At 42.9% G+C, this 18,735-nt stretch overlaps 1 protein-coding gene across 4 annotated transcripts in view; it reads left to right on the top strand.

Moving 5' to 3' along the window:
• LOC128426873 (calcium-activated potassium channel subunit alpha-1) overlaps nt 1-18,735 on the top strand; it is a 69,176-nt gene that overhangs the window by 2,869 nt on the left and 47,572 nt on the right. For all 4 annotated transcript variants that reach the window (XM_053413926.1, XM_053413925.1, XM_053413928.1 and 1 more), the window contains exon 2: nt 7,717-7,854. In XM_053413926.1, the coding sequence (XP_053269901.1) occupies nt 7,717-7,854 (138 nt within the window). The remainder of the gene's footprint in view (nt 1-7,716; nt 7,855-18,735) is intronic.

The following is an 18,735-nucleotide window of genomic DNA, read 5'->3' as shown; positions in this document are numbered from 1 at the left end:
ATAACTCCTGCCCTGTTTTCTCTCCTCGCACCTCCCTCTCTCTCTCTCTCTCTCTCATCCCAGAATCAGGCCTCCTCACAGTATCAGAAATGCAGTGTCAGGCGCTATGTGCCATATGAATCAGTGTTTTTGTCGCTAAGCAACTAGCAGGCAAAGGATTTCATTATAAGGGTAAATCTCGGTGTTGTGCAGTTGTCTGGGCTGTGAGATGTGTCAGGTTGTTGGAGGAACACCTCCCCACCCCCTCCCAGTCTGTGCATGTCATTAGCAGCTCAAACGTGGAGCTCTCGGAGCATTGTTCACGGAGGGAGATTATGATCTGTTTCCTCCTCCTCCTGGTTTCCAGTTTGTGTTTCTCCCTCTGAGGGGCTTTCGCTGCCCTGCTCGGTTCTGACAGCTCTGAAACTGAGCCTCTGTCTTCCCAGGCTCATGATCAGTGAAACTCTGTGTGTGTGAGGTCCTGATGAATGGTAGATATGATCTGTCTGGTAGGAAGAAGCCACACGTCCAACAGTGGACTGACATTCAAAAGGACATGTGTCATTGGGCGGTTCCAGATACTGACAGCAGGCTCTACCCAGTGGCAATGAATGGACATATAATCTAATGAATGGACAATATAAAGTAATGAATGTATAATTAAATGTCAGTCGAGTGATTTAGACCAAACAACCATTCGCCTTGAACTTTGGTGCAAACGTCCATTATTCCGACAGGATGTTAATGTCACATTCCGTTTAAAAGTCTGATGTCAGAATTTCTGATGCTAATGAAAAAGCTGAAAATGGATTGAAGTTGGAATTTCGAGTCAGAAGTTCGGAGGTACCTCATCAACCCAGACTTCGAAATCCAAGATGGCCCCTGCGTATATCAACAGTAGGGAAAGTTGTAGTTCAATTACTGTCTGTGGATGTTTTTCTACAGTGTTAGTGTACATGAAATGCAGTGAAATGTTTTATGAACTGTTTTAGCTAACAACGGCTAGCTGGCTAACGTAAACATTGAGGTCATTCTGAGGGCCGAGCTCCAAGGTGAAATGGAACGGGGCACAATGTCCTGACTTCTCCTCTAGCGCCACCATCAGGTTGACAGTCTGTGACCAAATATCAACAAAACTATGTAACTTTCCTATCAAGCTCAGCTGTTTTGCGTTTTGACCCAGTTCGCAAATTGTAGCATAACACGCTAAGCTACCGTGGCAGACATGTTGACATTACACCTGGTAAAGATTAGCACCAAAGTGTATAATGTTAGCTTTAAACAAAGCCTCAAAGCTGCCACCATCAAAAGGAGTGAGAGGTACAAACGTATTTAATCTCTATTTAAGTCATTTATTGAAAATTATCTTATACTTAACCAGCTTCCTATATATTTATATATATACATTTTGTTTCCTTTCCTTTATATTGTTTGTATTGTACAAAATATATGTAATAATACACTTTAAATAATAAAAATAAGGACATATATGTTTATTCATTTATCCTATAAAGACATAATTGATGTTATAACAACCGTGTTTGACCATTTTGTAGTTTACATATCAGCTGTCACTTACAAGCGTCGGCAGGAGAAGCTTTAGTTGTTAAAAATACATTAATAAACACCAGTATCTTACATATTATAGAACTGTATATTTAATACCTTTAAATACATATTTATATAAGTGTGGCCCTTGAGGTAGAGTGTGGGCAGTTTAATAACGTTAAGATGATTTTGATTATTTGAAGCGTGTCTAAAAAAGGCCGGTTCTGTGCAGCCAGGGTGGCGTGTGCATCTTCTGGCCGTGACTCAGAGGCCTCCGATGTGTCAGGTGCACGGCGTGGGTGGGGGCTGGTGGAGAGAGAGTGAGGGGGGGGGGATGTAATTTGAGGATTCAGATGGAGAGCTGCTCTTGTGATGCTTTTAAGTGCCTTTTGAAATATTGTTAGAATGAGACGAGGGCTCGTGCTGTGAAAGTCGGAGCACCCGAGTGATCCCGGCGACACACACACACACAGACACACAAAATGTCAACAAGTCAAGCAGAGAGAATGATAACTAAGCATCAATTACATCAGTGTTGAATGGAAAGCATGGAATATTATTGAAAATTAACAACATTCGCAGATTTTAAAACACAATCTTGCCATCTACTGCAGAACCTGATTTAGTTAGTGTCCATTCGATTTTTACCCGTAACCTGTAGTGCTGTATTGCATCACACGTTGCAGCATGTGAAGGCAGCGTCGTCTCCTCAGCCTCTCACCCCCGAGGTCCTTTCACTGCTGTGGTCGTCAGTCTTCATCTGAAAGAAAGCGTATATATATTCCTGGTGATATCAGTTTAATTGGCCGTGGGATTAGTCAGGCAAGTGTTGGCTGCTCACATTGCACAATGTAAACAGCCTGTTGCTGGTTGGCTGTCGTTGCACCATCTGAGATCAAACAGGTCTCTGATTAACACAAATGTTAAACATCTCTGCCGTGCCAGAGCCTTTTGGTTCTCCTCTGTCAGGAAGACAAAATATTCAATTAAATGATGAAACAATCTCCTGATTTAGGTAAATAGTCTTTAATTTGTGTTTTTCACTAAGTTTTTACCCATACATAAACTTTTCAGCTAGTTTAAGTAGTTTTGGATAGTAAACATTAGTAACTCATGCTACTAGTTTCAAATTGTATCATCTGATCCCACATAATATTCATGTCTGATTCATGTCCTCACACTGAGATGCCTTTAGCCTCTTTACAACATTAGTTTTCTATACATTTATGCAGACATCAATCAAATAATATGTACCAAATTCAGTGATCCATTAATTGGAAGAACATGAGACCAAGTGCCGTATGTGAAAGTCTCTCTTAACACAGCTTAGGGGCAATAGATCAGTTATGTGACTCGGATATTTCAGGAAGTTTCTCTCCTCCCCGGAGAATGTCTCGATTCATTATTAACGTGATTTATATTAATGTATTTTTCAATTATTTATTCGCTTTTGAAGAAATTGTGTCACGGGCCACGTGTTCTATTCTGGTTTAATGTACTCGGCCTTTGACAAATGGTCGTCGGGGATCATGAGAATGGGCTTAGAGTGTTGATCAATGACCCGCACTGTCTGGGGAACTAGACTCCGGAGAGAGAGAGAGAGTGAAACCTAAATTTGGAGGCAATCGATCAAAGTGACAGAGAGGAGATGTGCTGCCTTAGAGGCTTTAATGACCACATGTACGGATATCTGGTGTCTGCTGCCATTAAACATGTATCTCATCTATTTTTATTTCGTTAAAGCTGCTATATGTAAGTTTTTCCTTTTGCTACACAGCTGATTACTTATCAGTCTCTCAAATCCATTGTTTTGCTTGTATTTCTACCACTTCTTTCCTTCCACTGAAGTTAGCACTGCTAACCAACAAAGTTAACAGGAACATTACGTTTATGAGAACTTGAGAAATGGTGCAGGCCGAAGGAGTTTTTTCTTCGTTAGATGAAACATATTGAAAATTGATCCTTTCCAGTATTCTCAATAATTTAGGGAATTATTTAGGCTCCTAATCGAGGACAATACCCTTAATATTAGCGTCCATGTTGCCGTTGCCTAGCAGTTGTGATCTCATGACTTAACCACTGGAACACCAAGCAAACCACGAACATGGCTTCTCACATCGTGACCACAAGCTCACGTTCTGTTTGAAGGTAGCTGCAGCATCCTCTCAGTCGACATAAGAAAATGAAAAGTGGTGCCACCAAGAGGGTGTAAGGACATTAGAGCTTCGTGATTAGGCTACAAAGGACTCTATCTTTTTCATGTGGGGAGATATTAGAGATTTAAATGTCAAAAAAGTAGCTTTCCCTTTTTGTGTTTTTTTTCAATTGAAGGTGTCTTCCCGAGTGTGACCTTAAGATGAAATAAAATGTCTGAGCCTTTCAGGAAATAATTGGACAGAGGCATGTCATGAGTCACAAATGATTCATCTTTAAACTCTGCCATTACGGGTGTTAAAAATATCATCATTTTAGATTTGGTCATTGATGTGCTGAGGGATGCCAGCGTGACGCCAATTAGGTCTGCTTAACGGCCGTCGCTTCACTCGATACAGCCTGTGTCCCCCCCCCCCGGTTGTGCACAGTCGCACAGAGATATATCAGGCCAAGTGTTTTAGAGAGAAAACAAAAAATCACAAACAGTTCTCTCACATGACGATGCTTAATTCTTCAGAACCTCGTCATACAAAGTTATTATGTATACATACAATATAGGGATAGTGATTTAATCCGATGAGGAACGTGTGAAAGTCACAGCATTGTCGTCTCTTACACCACGTTGATCCCCATGAAACCTGAAGCCTTTAGCTTCATGTTCCTTAACAGATTAACACTTTATTCAACAGGCTGCACATGGCACCTTCTTTGCAGTTTCACTCTCCAACCCACAGTCTGATCCCCTCACCCTGATCCCCACAAAGGGATTCAGATGTGAGGTTTGCCTTCAGGCTCAGTTTCAGGGCCAGCCTGATAAGATTTTTTCCAAAAGAAAGAAAAGAAATGATGATGTAACCTCGGAGAGCCCTAGTGGCTTGGTTCACGATGTACGATAGATAAATGCTGTAAAGGAGACTCCACCTATTTAATCGCAACGCACTTCATGAATTAGAACTACACTGAGGGCAGTTCACAGCTTAATAATGGAAAGCCCTGCCGCTTGAAAACACTTAATCTCTTATTTGTACATCGCTGTTTCAAAGAAATGTCCCCTCCTGTATGTCCTTGGCTGCGTTCGCTCCAAAGTGAACTAGACACGTTATTATAGTGTTATCAGATTAGTGCTGCGGGGCTCTGGAGACGCTGGTGGAAGTGTAACACGGTCTGCTTGTCTCTGACTAATGGACCTGAACGTGATTGAATTTCTTTGTGCAGACAGCTATTTATTAATAATAATAACAATAATAATAATGATGATGATGGTTGAAATCCAGGGCGAATGGGTTGTCAAGAGCAATTTTTTGTTAAATAACAAGGTGATAAAGTGATTGTACCAATTCCTTAGAAACTGTTGAACCTTAAATATCACCATATTTAACTGAAAGTTGTTAAATGCAAATTTTTTTTATTTTAATTGAAAAACATGTCTAGAGCTCAACAAATCCCTCAGAGATTTGAATGAATATATTGCTGCATTGTCCACAGACAATGTCGGTGTTATCTTCAACACTTCAGCGGACATCCATTGAAGCTTGTCAGTTAATTAAAAGTTCTCCGCTTGCCAGGTCTCCTCTTTGAAAACGCGGCCTTGCATTCCTGCACGTTTCTGTTTGACTTTCACTTTTCTCGATACTTAAAAGAATAAATCTGGAAAATAATAACTTCTGATAAGTTCTAAAATAATTTCCTGGAACATCAAAGCCTGGTTTACAGTAACTTCTTTCTCTCGGTCATATCAGTCAGCTGCTGTCAAAAAGCCATTTAAGTTATCAGGTTTAGCCTCCACACACATGCGAGGCCTCTGCGTTGTCCTGCATGTTCGCCTCCACTGAACATGGACACTGTTTACTTTTGAGTCAATCCCATATTAACTGGCTTGATGCCTTAAATACCGACTTGTACACAGAATCTGAAAATAGTCAATATCACGTAGACTTTTGAGTAACACGTTCAACGGAAAAGATGCTGGTTAACAATCATTTTTACACAATGAAGCGATTCTGTATTTATGGGTTGTTTTCATAGTGGTAAGGTCCTGAGAGGCGGGGAAGGTGTTCAGTGTCGAAACATTATTTTTAAAAATATATTACCAGGCTTCTCCTTTAAATATCATTCATTCATTCAGTATTTCAGAAGTGCTGCTCCCTCCTCCAGCTCTGCAGAGATTTATGGTGGAGTGGAAGCACAGCACATGTTGCATAGTTGCATACCAGGAGTTCTTTGAAGCTGGCATTGCGATCACATGGACACACCACACAGTCCATCCTGCATCTGGAGAATGTGGCATGTGTCGCATCCATGGGCATAAGCACCAGAACAAAAGGAACCAGTGTAAACAGCGATGAGTTATCCCCCCCCCTGGAACTATGCACACACAATGCATCAACTAATTCTGCAAGAGGAGTAGAGCGGAGGGAGAGAGGCTACAGAGAGAGTGATGCTTGACACCATTAAGGTGGAGGGGGAGAAGGATGTCACAGGGTAAAGAGTCCTGGTCGTGTTAGCCTGGAGGGGAACTTAACCTGCATCCTGTCATGATTTCAGACAGACAGACAGAGAGAGAGACAGAGACAGGAAGGCAGATAGACAGACAGGCAGATAGACAGACAGGCAGATAGACAGGCAGATAGACAGACAGGCAGATAGACAGACAGGCAGATAGACAGACAGGCAGATAGACAGACAGGCAGATAGACAGACAGATAGACAGGCAGATAGACAGACAGGCAGATAGACAGACAGATAGACAGACAGGCAGATAGACAGACAGATAGACAGGCAGATAGACAGGCAGATAGACAGACAGGCAGATAGACAGACAGGCAGATAGACAGACAGGCAGATAGACATGCAGATAGACAGACAGGCAGATAGACAGACAGGCAGATAGACAGGCAGATAGACACACAGGCAGATAGACAGGCAGATAGACAGACAGACAGAGACAGACAGGCAGATGGACAGACAGGCAGATGGACAGACAGGCGGATAGACAGACAGATAGACAGACAGGCAGATAGACAGGCAGATAGACAGACAGGCAGATAGACAGGCAGATAGACAGACAGGCAGATAGACAGGCAGGCAGATAGACAGACAGGCAGATAGACAGGCAGATAGACAGGCAGATAGACAGGCAGCCCACTCACTCAGTGGAGCAGAAACACCAGGAGCTCAGCGGCTGCCATGGATACAGTCCTGGAGTCTGTGCCTCTCTCACTCTGTATGTTTACTGTATGCATGTGCGTGGGTTTGTTTTGAAAGCCTTGAGCCTGGTCACTATATTAAGAAGGAAGCTTTTGAGCTCTTGGAGTGGAGGATGTGTTTTTGTGTGTTTTTGCACGGCCGTCAATCCCAGAACCAAAGTGACACCTGTATATAAAACCTTCGGCTTTCTGCAGGTGGTGCTCGCTCATGTTTACCAATCAATACTTTATCTCTTATTAAGGACAAGTGAGAAGAGACAAACCCAATATCACTGGACAGTTCCCCTCAGTGTTTCAACATCTTTCAAAAGCTCAGAAAAATCCTTTCCCAGGAACAACGAACAAACCGATCAGTCCAGAGACTATAGCTGATAAACATGTTGATCATTTAGCAGCAACACATTGTTCTCACGAGGCTCCGTGACCACTTTGCCTATGAGGTTATTCTTAGCGTGTGTTGGCAGCAAGCCGATACATATTACAGTTATTTACAAATTTACAAATTTTATGTAAAATGTCAATAATGAATTTACACATAGGCTACAACACAAGATTAGACTTTCAAAGCAATACCGTCACAGTCAAATGTTCTGTTGCTGTAAACAAAACATTACATTGTCACTAACACCACTATGTAGCTCTCTTTGTTGGCTCCCTCGTGTCGTGACAAAAGGATGATTGTAAATAATGCAACCGCAAAATATGTCCCAGTGCTAACTTTACTGAAAACAAGTGTTTGTGGTCCTTGAATGTGGATGTGAATCCTGAACGTATCGTTTACTGTGCACAGGTCGAGCGTTTGTTCACTATTTCTTTCTGCATCTTTCAGGAGGTCCATCGGATCATCACGGTCGATGGCGTCAAACTGAAGGACGACGTGGCTGCCAGCGAGGTGGGCTGGATGACCTCCGTCAAAGACTGGGCCGGAGTCATGATATCCGCTCAGACACTGACGGGAAGAGTCCTGGTGAGTTCACACACATTCATCCTCCCCTGGTTTCATCTTTGATTGACATCCGGAGCTACTTTAGCCTACGTGGAGCAGGCTGCTGGTGGAGACATCAGGGAGATGAAGCGTGACAGCTGATCACGATCATCCCTGATGATCTTCGTGACAGCTCGGCATTCGGCTTGAGCTCCCTCACGGGGGCGCCGTCATGAAAAACATCTACTATTATAGAACAAGCCAGAAACGATGTTCAGGAGGGTCTTGTATCTGAAAACACACGAATGGGGAACGCTTGAATGCTCCTTGGATTTATTTTTGTATGTCTGAAGCATAAATACACAGTTTTGAGGGTAAGGGGGGGGGGGCTGATGCATCAAAACAAAGTCGATCAGTGCAATGAAAAGGAGAGATTTAAATAGTGTATTAAGGTCAGACGTCCCATAATGCCCTAGCAGAGAGACACGGATCCAGAAGGGAGGGAGGGACCTACACAACCAATCGCATCTGAACCTGAACTTTGTGTATCTGTTGACATTGTCGCGTGGCGATCACATAAACCACACTGATCACATGTGACCATCTCTATATCGTACGTCAGGATCAGAAGAGGGCTTGAGAGATTGCTGTGAGAGGTCATCGAGTCAAAGACGATTTATGTACGGTGGAGATTTTTATTTTACGAGATCTTTTGACAGGGCCGAGGAGGGGTGGAGTGAAATGGCATGAGTGTGTGTGGGGGGGGTGCGGGGAGGGGGGGGGGGGGGGGGGTGCCATGCCAAGGCTTGCCGCAGTGCTCGGAGCTTGATCCCACTTTCACTCAGCCCCCTAAATGTGGTGCAGCATTTCCAGCTGGCTCAGCGTGTGGAGGTTGTTAATCAAGAATACTGGGTTGGGCGGCCACACTCAAGCATTATGGTTTGACGGGGGATATTAGCCAATTCATGTTTGCGGAGGAAAATAACTCCTGACCATTTTGAGCGCTTCTTTAATAAATCTGTAGCTGTAATGATTTAAGGCCTCGTGTCAGGGTCGGAACATGTGTATCGTTCCCCTGTTTGGTTGAATCCCGTCATTTAAAATCTTGTGAAGTGAAGCATTTGTTGTTGTTTTGAGAAGATGTGCGGAGCTGTGCGCGGCTGCAAGCCGGTGATTAATACCAGGAGCAAAACACTTTTTCTTTTTTTCCCAGTTTGGGCTAAAAACGGTTCATGTTCTCCATCTTCCTCCAAATGTCAAATGAACCCCTGATGCCTCAGGCTGAGCTGAAGTTGTCCCCAAGGCTCCGTCTATCAAATCATCCTGAGTGCAGAGGCTGAAGTGACGGCGAGCGGTGGCAGCAGCATATCTGTAAACGGAGCGTGACATGGGCTCCACTGCCATTCTGTGTTTCCCTGTTTTTCACTCTGAACTCATTTGTGTGTGTGTGTGTGTGTGTGTGTGTGTGTGTGTGTGTGTGTGTGTGTGTGTGTGTGTGTGTGTGTGTGTGTGTGTGTGTGTGTGTGTGTGCGCGCGCAGCTCAAGCGCTCTGTCTCAATGATGGCTTGACACACACAACTGTTGAGCGAGCGCTCGTCTGTAACCGTGGCAACTGCAGCTTACCTAGACACAGCAGATGTGTGCGTTTTTCTGTGTCGGCCTGTTCGGGGGGGGGGGGGGGCACATTAAAGCCTGTTTCCAGGCCAGCTGAGAGGCTTGTGATGGCTTAAATGAGAGGGGGGGCTGGGGTGTGTTTGTTTTATTCATGTATCTGTCTTTGTTGAAGTGAGGAGTGAGCTCTTATTGCCACATCTTCACCCATGTCATTTTTTAATTTTATTTAAAAAACCTGATTTTGCAAGCAGCCTGTTTTCTCCTGCAGGGCTGCTGACCGATGGGGCCTAAACATGATATAGAGATATAACAATATTCATATCAGTCTTATCACAATAAATGTCACATTATCATTTCTTTTATTTAGTTTGTTGTTTTAAAATCTTATTTATGATAAAATATGTGCTAAACCTTCATTATCACTATACATTGGAATTATATTGATATTCTTTGTATTGCTCAGTTCTCTTAAAATATCCTGAAGCAGATTCTTACTCTGGATGTTCCTCCTCATATTTGCAACATTCTCTAATGAAAGCCGCTGGGGGTGAATCGACTGTCTTCAACTGTTCTTTACCAATTGGTAGAAATTACAGCTCTGCTCCCTGATACACTTACTGGTGCATGCAAATCTTAGTGTAGTACTTGTCCTGTAATTGATTTAACCAAATTATTTCCGCTTAAATAATTAAGTAGAGATCTGGATGCAGTCGAGGAAAGAATGAATCTTAAAACCTAAACACAACGGAGACAGAGGCTCGGCTGCAGAATGCCTGAAGACGTTTGCAATTTTGATATCGGTTTATGGATCTTGGTCCAAAGAACATTTGTTGATCTCTCCACGGAGTCAATTACTTGTATAGTTTGTCTTCTGCTCAAAACATTGGCTTACAGAGGGGAGCAAAAGGGAAAGAGAGAATGAATAAGAAAACTAGGTACCGGAAAGAATAGATACAAAACTTTGAAATTGTGAGATGAGGAAATCAAATGTTAAGAACATAGTTCTGAGTTTAACAAGTGTTAATATTTCCTGGTTATTGCCTCCTGTGATGGTTGTTAAACACACATTAGATGCTGCGTGACACATTTGGACCCCAGTGCGACGAGCTGCACGCTGATCCCGTCTGCAGTCTGTGCCCAGTGTTTGCTTCTCATGGTGGATGTTGAGTGATAAACAGGTGCAGGCTGCCCTGTGGAAGCCCCGGAGGCCGGATCTCCCTCTGCCCGACTGGCCTCACCTCTTGGCAGATTGTAAAAAGATCAAACCGCGCCTTCGGGGCTATTTGATTAGAGGGGAGGACACTTCCTGATGACCTTTCAGTCGTCTGTAAAGGTTTATCTGCTCCAGATCAACGGTGGAAGGATCCCATCTGTCAGTTAATGAATTGTTGTATTTCCCCTCCAGTCGATTTTTGCAACCAATGATCACAAATGTCATCACGTGTTTGTGTGCGTCGCTCCAAACAAACACAACTCTCTTCAGGGGCTGAACAGGTGGCGGCAGCTCGTACCTGTGCCAACACCCCCCCCAGCGGGTCTCCTGTAATGTCAGGCATCTATTTCCACTTTCCCCTGAGAATCTCATCCTGTACGATATGGAAACACGTGACAGAGTGAGCATCCGAGGTTGGTGTATTCGGGGGGTTGGGGGGGGGGGATGATGGCTCCTAAATGATGGGACCCTGCTGAGTGACATTTAGCCAGTTTCTAGAAGTCTGTGTGTGTGTGTGTGTGTGTGTCTGGAGGTGAGTGGGTGCTGGTGGGGAGAGCTATTATTCTAGCCACAGAAAGGTTTTCTATTATTGGAAGCACAGAGCTGCCCTCTGGCACGAATCAGTTTGAATTGCTAACTCCAGTTGCAGTCTCAGGTGGAGCACACTCAGTGGAATTACAATCAGACTGGGATGAATTGGTTCCTGTTGTTTAACATTGCTGGTGAACAGGCTGTGTTTGCTGGTAATTGCCCCTATAAATAGGATTAATAGTAATTGCATGTGTTGCGGAGCATGTACTGATACTGTTCTAGGAAAAGTTAGGCTACTTAGAAATACTACCGGTTGCAAGTGGATGGTGTCACACATGTTTGTGTACTTTTTTATATTTTTAAATGGAAAACTAGGATATTTCAGCTTTTATATATTTACTGAAACATCATGCACACACACACACTTTATACAGCGATTGACAAAGGTGTGACATTATCACCCGCTCTACCTTTTGTGTACATTAGTGCCACTTGCCTGTGTGAATAGGTGTGTCACCATGGTTTTATAGCGACTCCATTAACGACCACATGAGACAGTACATTGTAAAGCTCTGAGGGAAGCAGTGGTTGAGGAGGAGGCTGTGACGGCAGGTACATTTAACCCGTACATTTACAGGGTTAGGAGAATTCACTTTGAGTCCATCAGTAGCTGTCGGACAAAAAAAGCCGTCATCTAGGATTACCAGGTCAACAAGTCCAGGAAGTCCTATTAGACGCCCGGGTGAAGGAGTTGTCTTCTCTCTTTACTGCGGTCGTCTGGATTTGATGTCACCTGGGAGCAGCTGCGGGGGGAAAACAGAGCTCAGGACAAAATTATAGCTGGGCCAGAAAGGGCAATTTCATCAGGCAGACTAACTCACCTCCTCCTCCTCCTCCTCCTCTTCCTCCCCCTCCTCCTCTGAGAGAGGCTGGGTGAGCAGCGGCAATTGTACCACTACATGGAAAAGCTTTTTGTCTGATGAGAGTGAGAAAAGCAGAGGAGAGGAGAGAGGGAGAGAGCGAACACCTTTGTGGGGACTGGCTCTCTTCTCTCTGATGCAACTCTCATTCTTTACATGACTGGGAATTCAGCTCAGTGCTTAATGGTCACATTTCCCCCAGTATTCAACTCGGGCCTGAAAGGATTCAAAAGGCCTTTACTGCGAGCGCCCTTTCCCTGACATTTCCAGTTGACTTTTGACTTCAGATCAGGAAGTCAGCATCTTTAAATGTAACCGATATTCTACGGATATGCCCCGAGGCCTTGTGGCAACGCTGGGCAGGGTGTTTGCCACCTGTGGTTTCTGGTGCCAGCACAATTGTGTGTGACTTTCACCGCACCCAGTGCAGGACAGGGAACAATGTGGCCTTGTCACTTGGCTCTCTGGCCGCCTAAGCTTGTCGTTATTTTCGGGCGACGGCAGCTGCCAGGCCTGTTTTGACAGGGCCCTCCAGAAGAAAACAATGTGAGACTAAAGTTAACCAAACGATAAGTACTCATAGTAGGACTAATAACAAGGTGAGTTACACCCAAGGGAAATGATCTTACTGCACTGGTCGTGAAACGGGTTCAAAGAGAGACCAAAGAAAAGACATTGGATTTGACAGAGATTTGACTTTTTCAAGAATTCATGGATCTTGATTGGAAAAACACAAATATATGATATTTATTATTGTGTGAACTGCGCCGCAGATCCAACTAAACATCTGAATCTAGTGAATTCAGATGTTGTTTCATCAGGAGACTGTTTGGCCTTGGTGGATGTATGTGCTCAACTGAGTGCCCTTCGAGTTTCTTTCAGTTTGGCTCTTCAATATAAATGAAAATAATAATTTTCAGAGCTGGAAATGTCACAAAGCACCCGTGACATGGCAGTAACCTTTTCAAGAAATGTGACATAAAATTCATCAGCGATCTTTTTCATTTACGTTTTGGCCTTCCCCGTCACGTTCAGAAATCATCTCAATTCCTCAAGATTCGTATATTTGGGTATTCATACATTTTCGTCTTTTTTTCTACGCAGATCATAGATTATATATAAAGATGGAAACACATTTCCACCTCCTCCCATTATCCAGAAATGAAGCCAAAGTATCCCGGACATGAACGCTGCCGTCTTGCGCCTCTGACATAATTTGGAGCCAGAGTTCGTCTCAGTTGTCAATCATGATGTTTCATCCTGTTTTTTCTAGCATCAAATATTTAAAACCAAACATAAACTGGAAAATGAACACAAACAACAGTGTGATAAGAACTAACTGGAATGACTGTGTGATTTATGACCTATACTACAGCCAGCGTCTAGGTGGCGCTCCAGACACTTTGGCTTCACTTACCTCCATTTTTATAAACATATGTTTATTATTATTTATGTTCATATCAAAGTTCACCAATCTACTTGTTGTCTAATGACTTTTCAATAACTCAAAGTTGTGACAAAAGTTTTTAAATAATAACCTTATATACAGAGTACATTTATAAAATTGCTGTCTTCCAGCAGGATTCATACCAAGTCTTAATTGTAATGCAAAGGATGAAGTTGTCTGGTTCACTGGTTTGCTTTGCATGATGTCTGGGGTCTTATAGACACATAACATGATTAAAGTTTGCCCCTCAGTGCAGCACACAGACACATCCGCTCGCCGCCTCGACACGTTTAATTGAGGTTGTCCTGACTTGAGGCTGTCTGTGTCTGCAGATTCCACAGACTGAGAGCTGCTTGATCCTCTGCTACTGGGGCCAAACTCTTGCAGTGGTCTTACTGTTAGTTTTGGGAGACCAGCGAGTATTAGGTTCGATAATTACTGTGTCCCCAGGGGGCGGGGGGCAGGAGGCGTTTCTAATTCGGTGCTTCCTTGGCACAAGTGCCCAGTGTTTTATAATTAGTTTGGTGGAGCAGCAACGTAGTGAGAGAGCAGGGGAAAGAGGAGGGCTGCACATTCTGCCCATTCCTCAAAGACTCATACACGAGCCACTTTGTGATAAGAGACTCCCAACCACTAGTTTGACTCGGCAGATTTCAACAAACCTTCCCTCTCACAGGAAAAGGCAGATATTTTGGCAACTCTTCCATTTCTGCAACCGGCACTTTTGCACCAAACAGGCGTTTCCCTTGGCAAGTTCAGTTTCTTAATAATTTCCCACGGCCACTTAGAGAAAATGAATGTTTGGAGGTTAATGGACATTGCTGCATAATGATCACAGGGGCTATAACTTCTGGTGGGAAGTTCATCCCTGGCTCTGTGCGCTGAATCGCAATCGGACTGTCCCCACCTGCAGAACATGAATCCAGACATTTGCATTAATGTCTTGGAGCCACCGCTGCTCTCTCACCTCATGCATCCTGCATCCCCTCGAACTTTAAAAATACACGCGGCTGCCACAGTTGCAGTGTGTCCAACTTCCATGATAGAAAGCGTGATTTGCATTTTAACACACGCCATGAATTTCCATCTCCATTGTTAGCGCAGGGCAGAGGCGGCTGCAGCTCGTCTGTGAAGCGCTGCCAGCGGGGTGACTCCCTGCTTTTAACTCCAATCGAACTCTTTCAATGAGATTTCTTCTCACGCATCATTAGACATCAGAGGTTTTGTCCGTTTGACCAAGATATATATCTGTTGCCGCTTTCCATTCATTAGCTGCTTTCTCTTATTTCCAACACTAGCACAGAGGCAAGTGAATTACAAACTCATATTTCAGCTGAGACGGACCCGGGGACAGGCCTGGGGTGGACCCTTCCATCCCCTCCCATCCTAAGCTCTTTACGCCTCACTGTGAGAGTGGTTGGGCTGCTTCCAGGAAGGCTTAAATCATGGCTAAGCCACTGTGGGATTTGGGGTTGGACGCTGCCTGTTTTGATTATGGGTATTTTAATGTCTGAATAATGGCTCAAGCTGTGGTAGAATAAGTTTAAGTCTTTTATTCATAACGCAGCAGAACATGCTGTTTTGGGCTCAATCTTGAAAGAGTTTATAAAAAGCAAAGTCGATCCCACTGGAGCTTCAAGCTGTTTAAGCAGCATGACAAAGAGAGGGACGATCCACAGAGCTGGACCCATGATATTCAGCGGCGGCAGCGTTGTTTTCACAACTCAGAGACAAAGTCATCAGATCAGGTCACTCACTATATACAGGGACCAGTGTCAGTTTTCAGGCTCTGGGTAGTTACAGTGCAACCTGTACAGCGTGAAACACAAACTGAGCACTGAGCCAAGTGGTTTAAAGCAGGATCCAGTTTCTAAGTGCTTTAATTTCCATTATTCTTTTAATATCTCTCTGCAATATGGGTAATGGACTGAAGCCAAGCCACTTACTTACTGCTTTAAAGCACGCGACCACTGTTTGGATCTTTAGTTATAAAACACATGAACTACTACCACTACTAATATGGTGGTTATATAACTCTGATTATACCGCAGATGTACTTCAAATAATTAAAATTACATAAGAAAGGATGGGGAATGAGCAAAAACTAAATAATAATGATAAATGAATTGTTGATAGAGATAAAAGTAAACCTTCATTTCAAAGAATGAACACAGAGGGATTGAAATCGGTGGATAACATTAAAGCCCAGATTAAAACACATGTTTTTTAATTTTTAAATATAAATCAAATACCGGAAAGCCACTCAGAGAGCAGATACCTACACCAAATTCCACTCACTCATAAATATCAGTCCCCTAAATGTGCCTAATTTAATTAAAAAGATCAACGCCTTTAATGTTTATTTTTATTCTGCACTCTTCCACCAAGTTTCATGGTAATCTGTCTTGTAGTTTCTGTGTAATCCAGCTAAATAACAGTGACACAAACTAATGGAGGTGAAAATCTAACCTTAACATGAAGGTTTAACAATACGTTTTTTTCGTTTTCCTGCAGGAGAAAGTGAGATATGGGGAATTATCTAAGTTCCTTTTTCTTTATTTCCTCATGTAGAATGAAAGTTTAATGCTCAGCTGAGTGACTCGAGGTAAAACTGTAGAAATCTGAACGACTGGCCAGTTTTAACATAGCGTTGGAACTAAAGTAAGGATTTGCTGCCTCTTTCTTGGGTGTTTAGTTGTCAAATAATTTTGCACCACTGAAATCTTTTAGCTTTATGCAAACTATGTAAACAAGGTATCAAAAATAATTTATGTTCTGAAAAGTTGCTGCAACTGGGGTTAGAACTTGTACAGATATTTTACACAAGAGAAAAATTTAATAAAATCTACTGCTCGGTTGAAACGGTGAATAATAAGAGAGAAGCGCGTTATGTCAGGACAACACAAGGAGAGAGTCAGTGCAGCAACATGTCATTTTCCACATCGCTTTAATTTCCTGCTCACTGCGACAGTGGCCTTGTGCATGAATATGTATTTTCCCGACCTCTATACACAGCAGAGCCACAGCAACTTGATGAATGACTACACTAGTCAATATGTAGAAGGCCCATTATATATTATCTTATGTTTGCACTACCATAAATATCTGGTGGATTTTTTTACAACAAAAGTATCGTCAAAGGGAAGTTTCTTAAAAAAACATCGTCAATCAAATTGTACTGCTACAGCCCATATTGGCAAATCCCACTTTGCCCCACTGGGCTGAACCTGTACAAAAAGCACGCTCCTTCTCGACTAACATGAGAAAAAATGCAGACACCTCAGATAGAGTCACGTTGCTTTTCATCTCTTTGTTAATGACTGATCTTCTGAGCTGATAACATCCACGCAGTTACAGTATTTCCTCATAGATAAACATCCTCTGTGGGAACAAATACACAAAGTCTTAATTCAACCAGTATTTCAAGTTGAGCAGGAGCAAACACTTTGTTTTCTTACAGAAAGTAAAGGATCACGAGCTGCTGGAAGTCATTTGCTTGAGTTCCTTATAGTTTTTGGTCGTATTCGTAAAAGCCAAATATTCCTTTGAGTCCCCTTTTATGCTTTTTGCATTTCGATATCGACCGAACGAGCCTTTATTTATACAGCGACTGACTCAGGAAATTCTTCATCCTTCTTCAAACAGTTGCTCACCACAGATTTCAGTTTGTATAAACTGTTTAAGGTTTGATCTCACTCTGGTGCTGACTCGCTCCATTTCCTCTCCACTGATACTTTGACCATAGATTGTGGCCGTAAAGCACAATCTATGACTCACCTCTTTCTGCTTTATTGCTTTCCTTTCTCGTCATGCTCCATCGGTGCAGCAGCTGTGTTCTTTACTCATCACCTGGCTGATGAACATCGCTGTCTAAACGATACACATTTATTTTATGACTCAAAAAACCTCTGAGCCCACTCCTCTTCTTCTTCCTGCTCAAACTGGATTTTCTTTACCTGCAGTCTTCTCCACGCTGTGTTTCTACTGGGGTTCACGGAGCGGCCCAGATCAGAGCTCAGTGATTTGATGTCGGGTTACGGAGTGAATCAGGAAGTGTGAGTCGCCGTGGACGCCCCCCAGGCTGTAACCCCGGGCAAACCCCAATTCTCTGGAGTCATACTTCATCACTCTGACAGCAACAGCCACTCGGTTCCCTTCACTGCACTGGCAGGGAAAGGAACACATTCTTATGTTGTTGTTTTAACATTTAAAAAAGAAGATTTACGATTGCTACTTTGCAGATTCCCATAAAATTGCACGACAGATTCAGAGAAGCTGAATCATAAATCGAAGTGCATCGGGCCGTCTCTTTTTTTTAAATGTGGAGCAGCAGCTGTTGTGGAAGCTCACTGGTTATTTTCGACCTGCTCTCCTCATCGACATCAACATAAGTTATCTCTGATGACGTGTGGAACAGAGTGTGATGGTGCTCACAACCCCAGCTAATGGATGATTATATGTCTTTTAAGGCACTTAACTCATTCAATCTTGTAATATTTGCTCAGGTAAAAGGTTTCTGTAAATCACGAAGGAGCTACTTTGCAAACCTTAACCAAACATCAGTCCTTCCTGTTTTACAGGTGTTAGGTTTTATAAGCACCGCTGTTCCACAAGCTGTATTGTGTGTATGTCAACAATCTTGGGTACAAATTGACAACTTCATTGAATCATTTTATTAGATTGTTTGTTATTCTTTGAGGTTTTTGATTTTGACAATGTTAATTATCTTTTGGTTTGCGCCCGGTAGCTCCACCTAATGGAATGGCAAATATGTAATTTGCCCTTTCTTCTTAGCTGGAAGTGAAGTGATAACGTCAGCGGTTGATCCACTCCTTCAAACTTTCACATAGTTGGTACACTGTGTGACTTTACCCGTCAGACTCCGTCCAGTACACACCACAGAAACCAGAACGTCTGTGTACAGGCTGAGGAAGGAGTGAAAGAGTGCTGATGTCTATGAACAGGTGGAATTTGATGTAGATCTAGATAATTATCTGGATTTTTCTTAATCTAAATAAACTTATTCAATAGCCTGATCTTGATTAACTTCCCTTTATGGTCACAAATGTTTCTTTCAGCTATATCAGAGAATATTTTGCCTTGTTTCAGTGTGAGCAGTTTGCAGATAATTCTTTAAACAAGGCAAATGTATCTGATCTCAATATATGTATATACAATATCAGTAATATAGTATAGCA

The sequence above is a fragment of the Pleuronectes platessa genome, chromosome 21, assembly GCF_947347685.1.
Source record: "Pleuronectes platessa chromosome 21, fPlePla1.1, whole genome shotgun sequence".
NCBI classification, from domain to species: Eukaryota; Metazoa; Chordata; class Actinopteri; order Pleuronectiformes; family Pleuronectidae; genus Pleuronectes; species Pleuronectes platessa.
The sequence above is the reverse complement of the archived record's forward strand: the minus strand, read 5'-3'. Positions and strand labels throughout refer to the sequence as shown.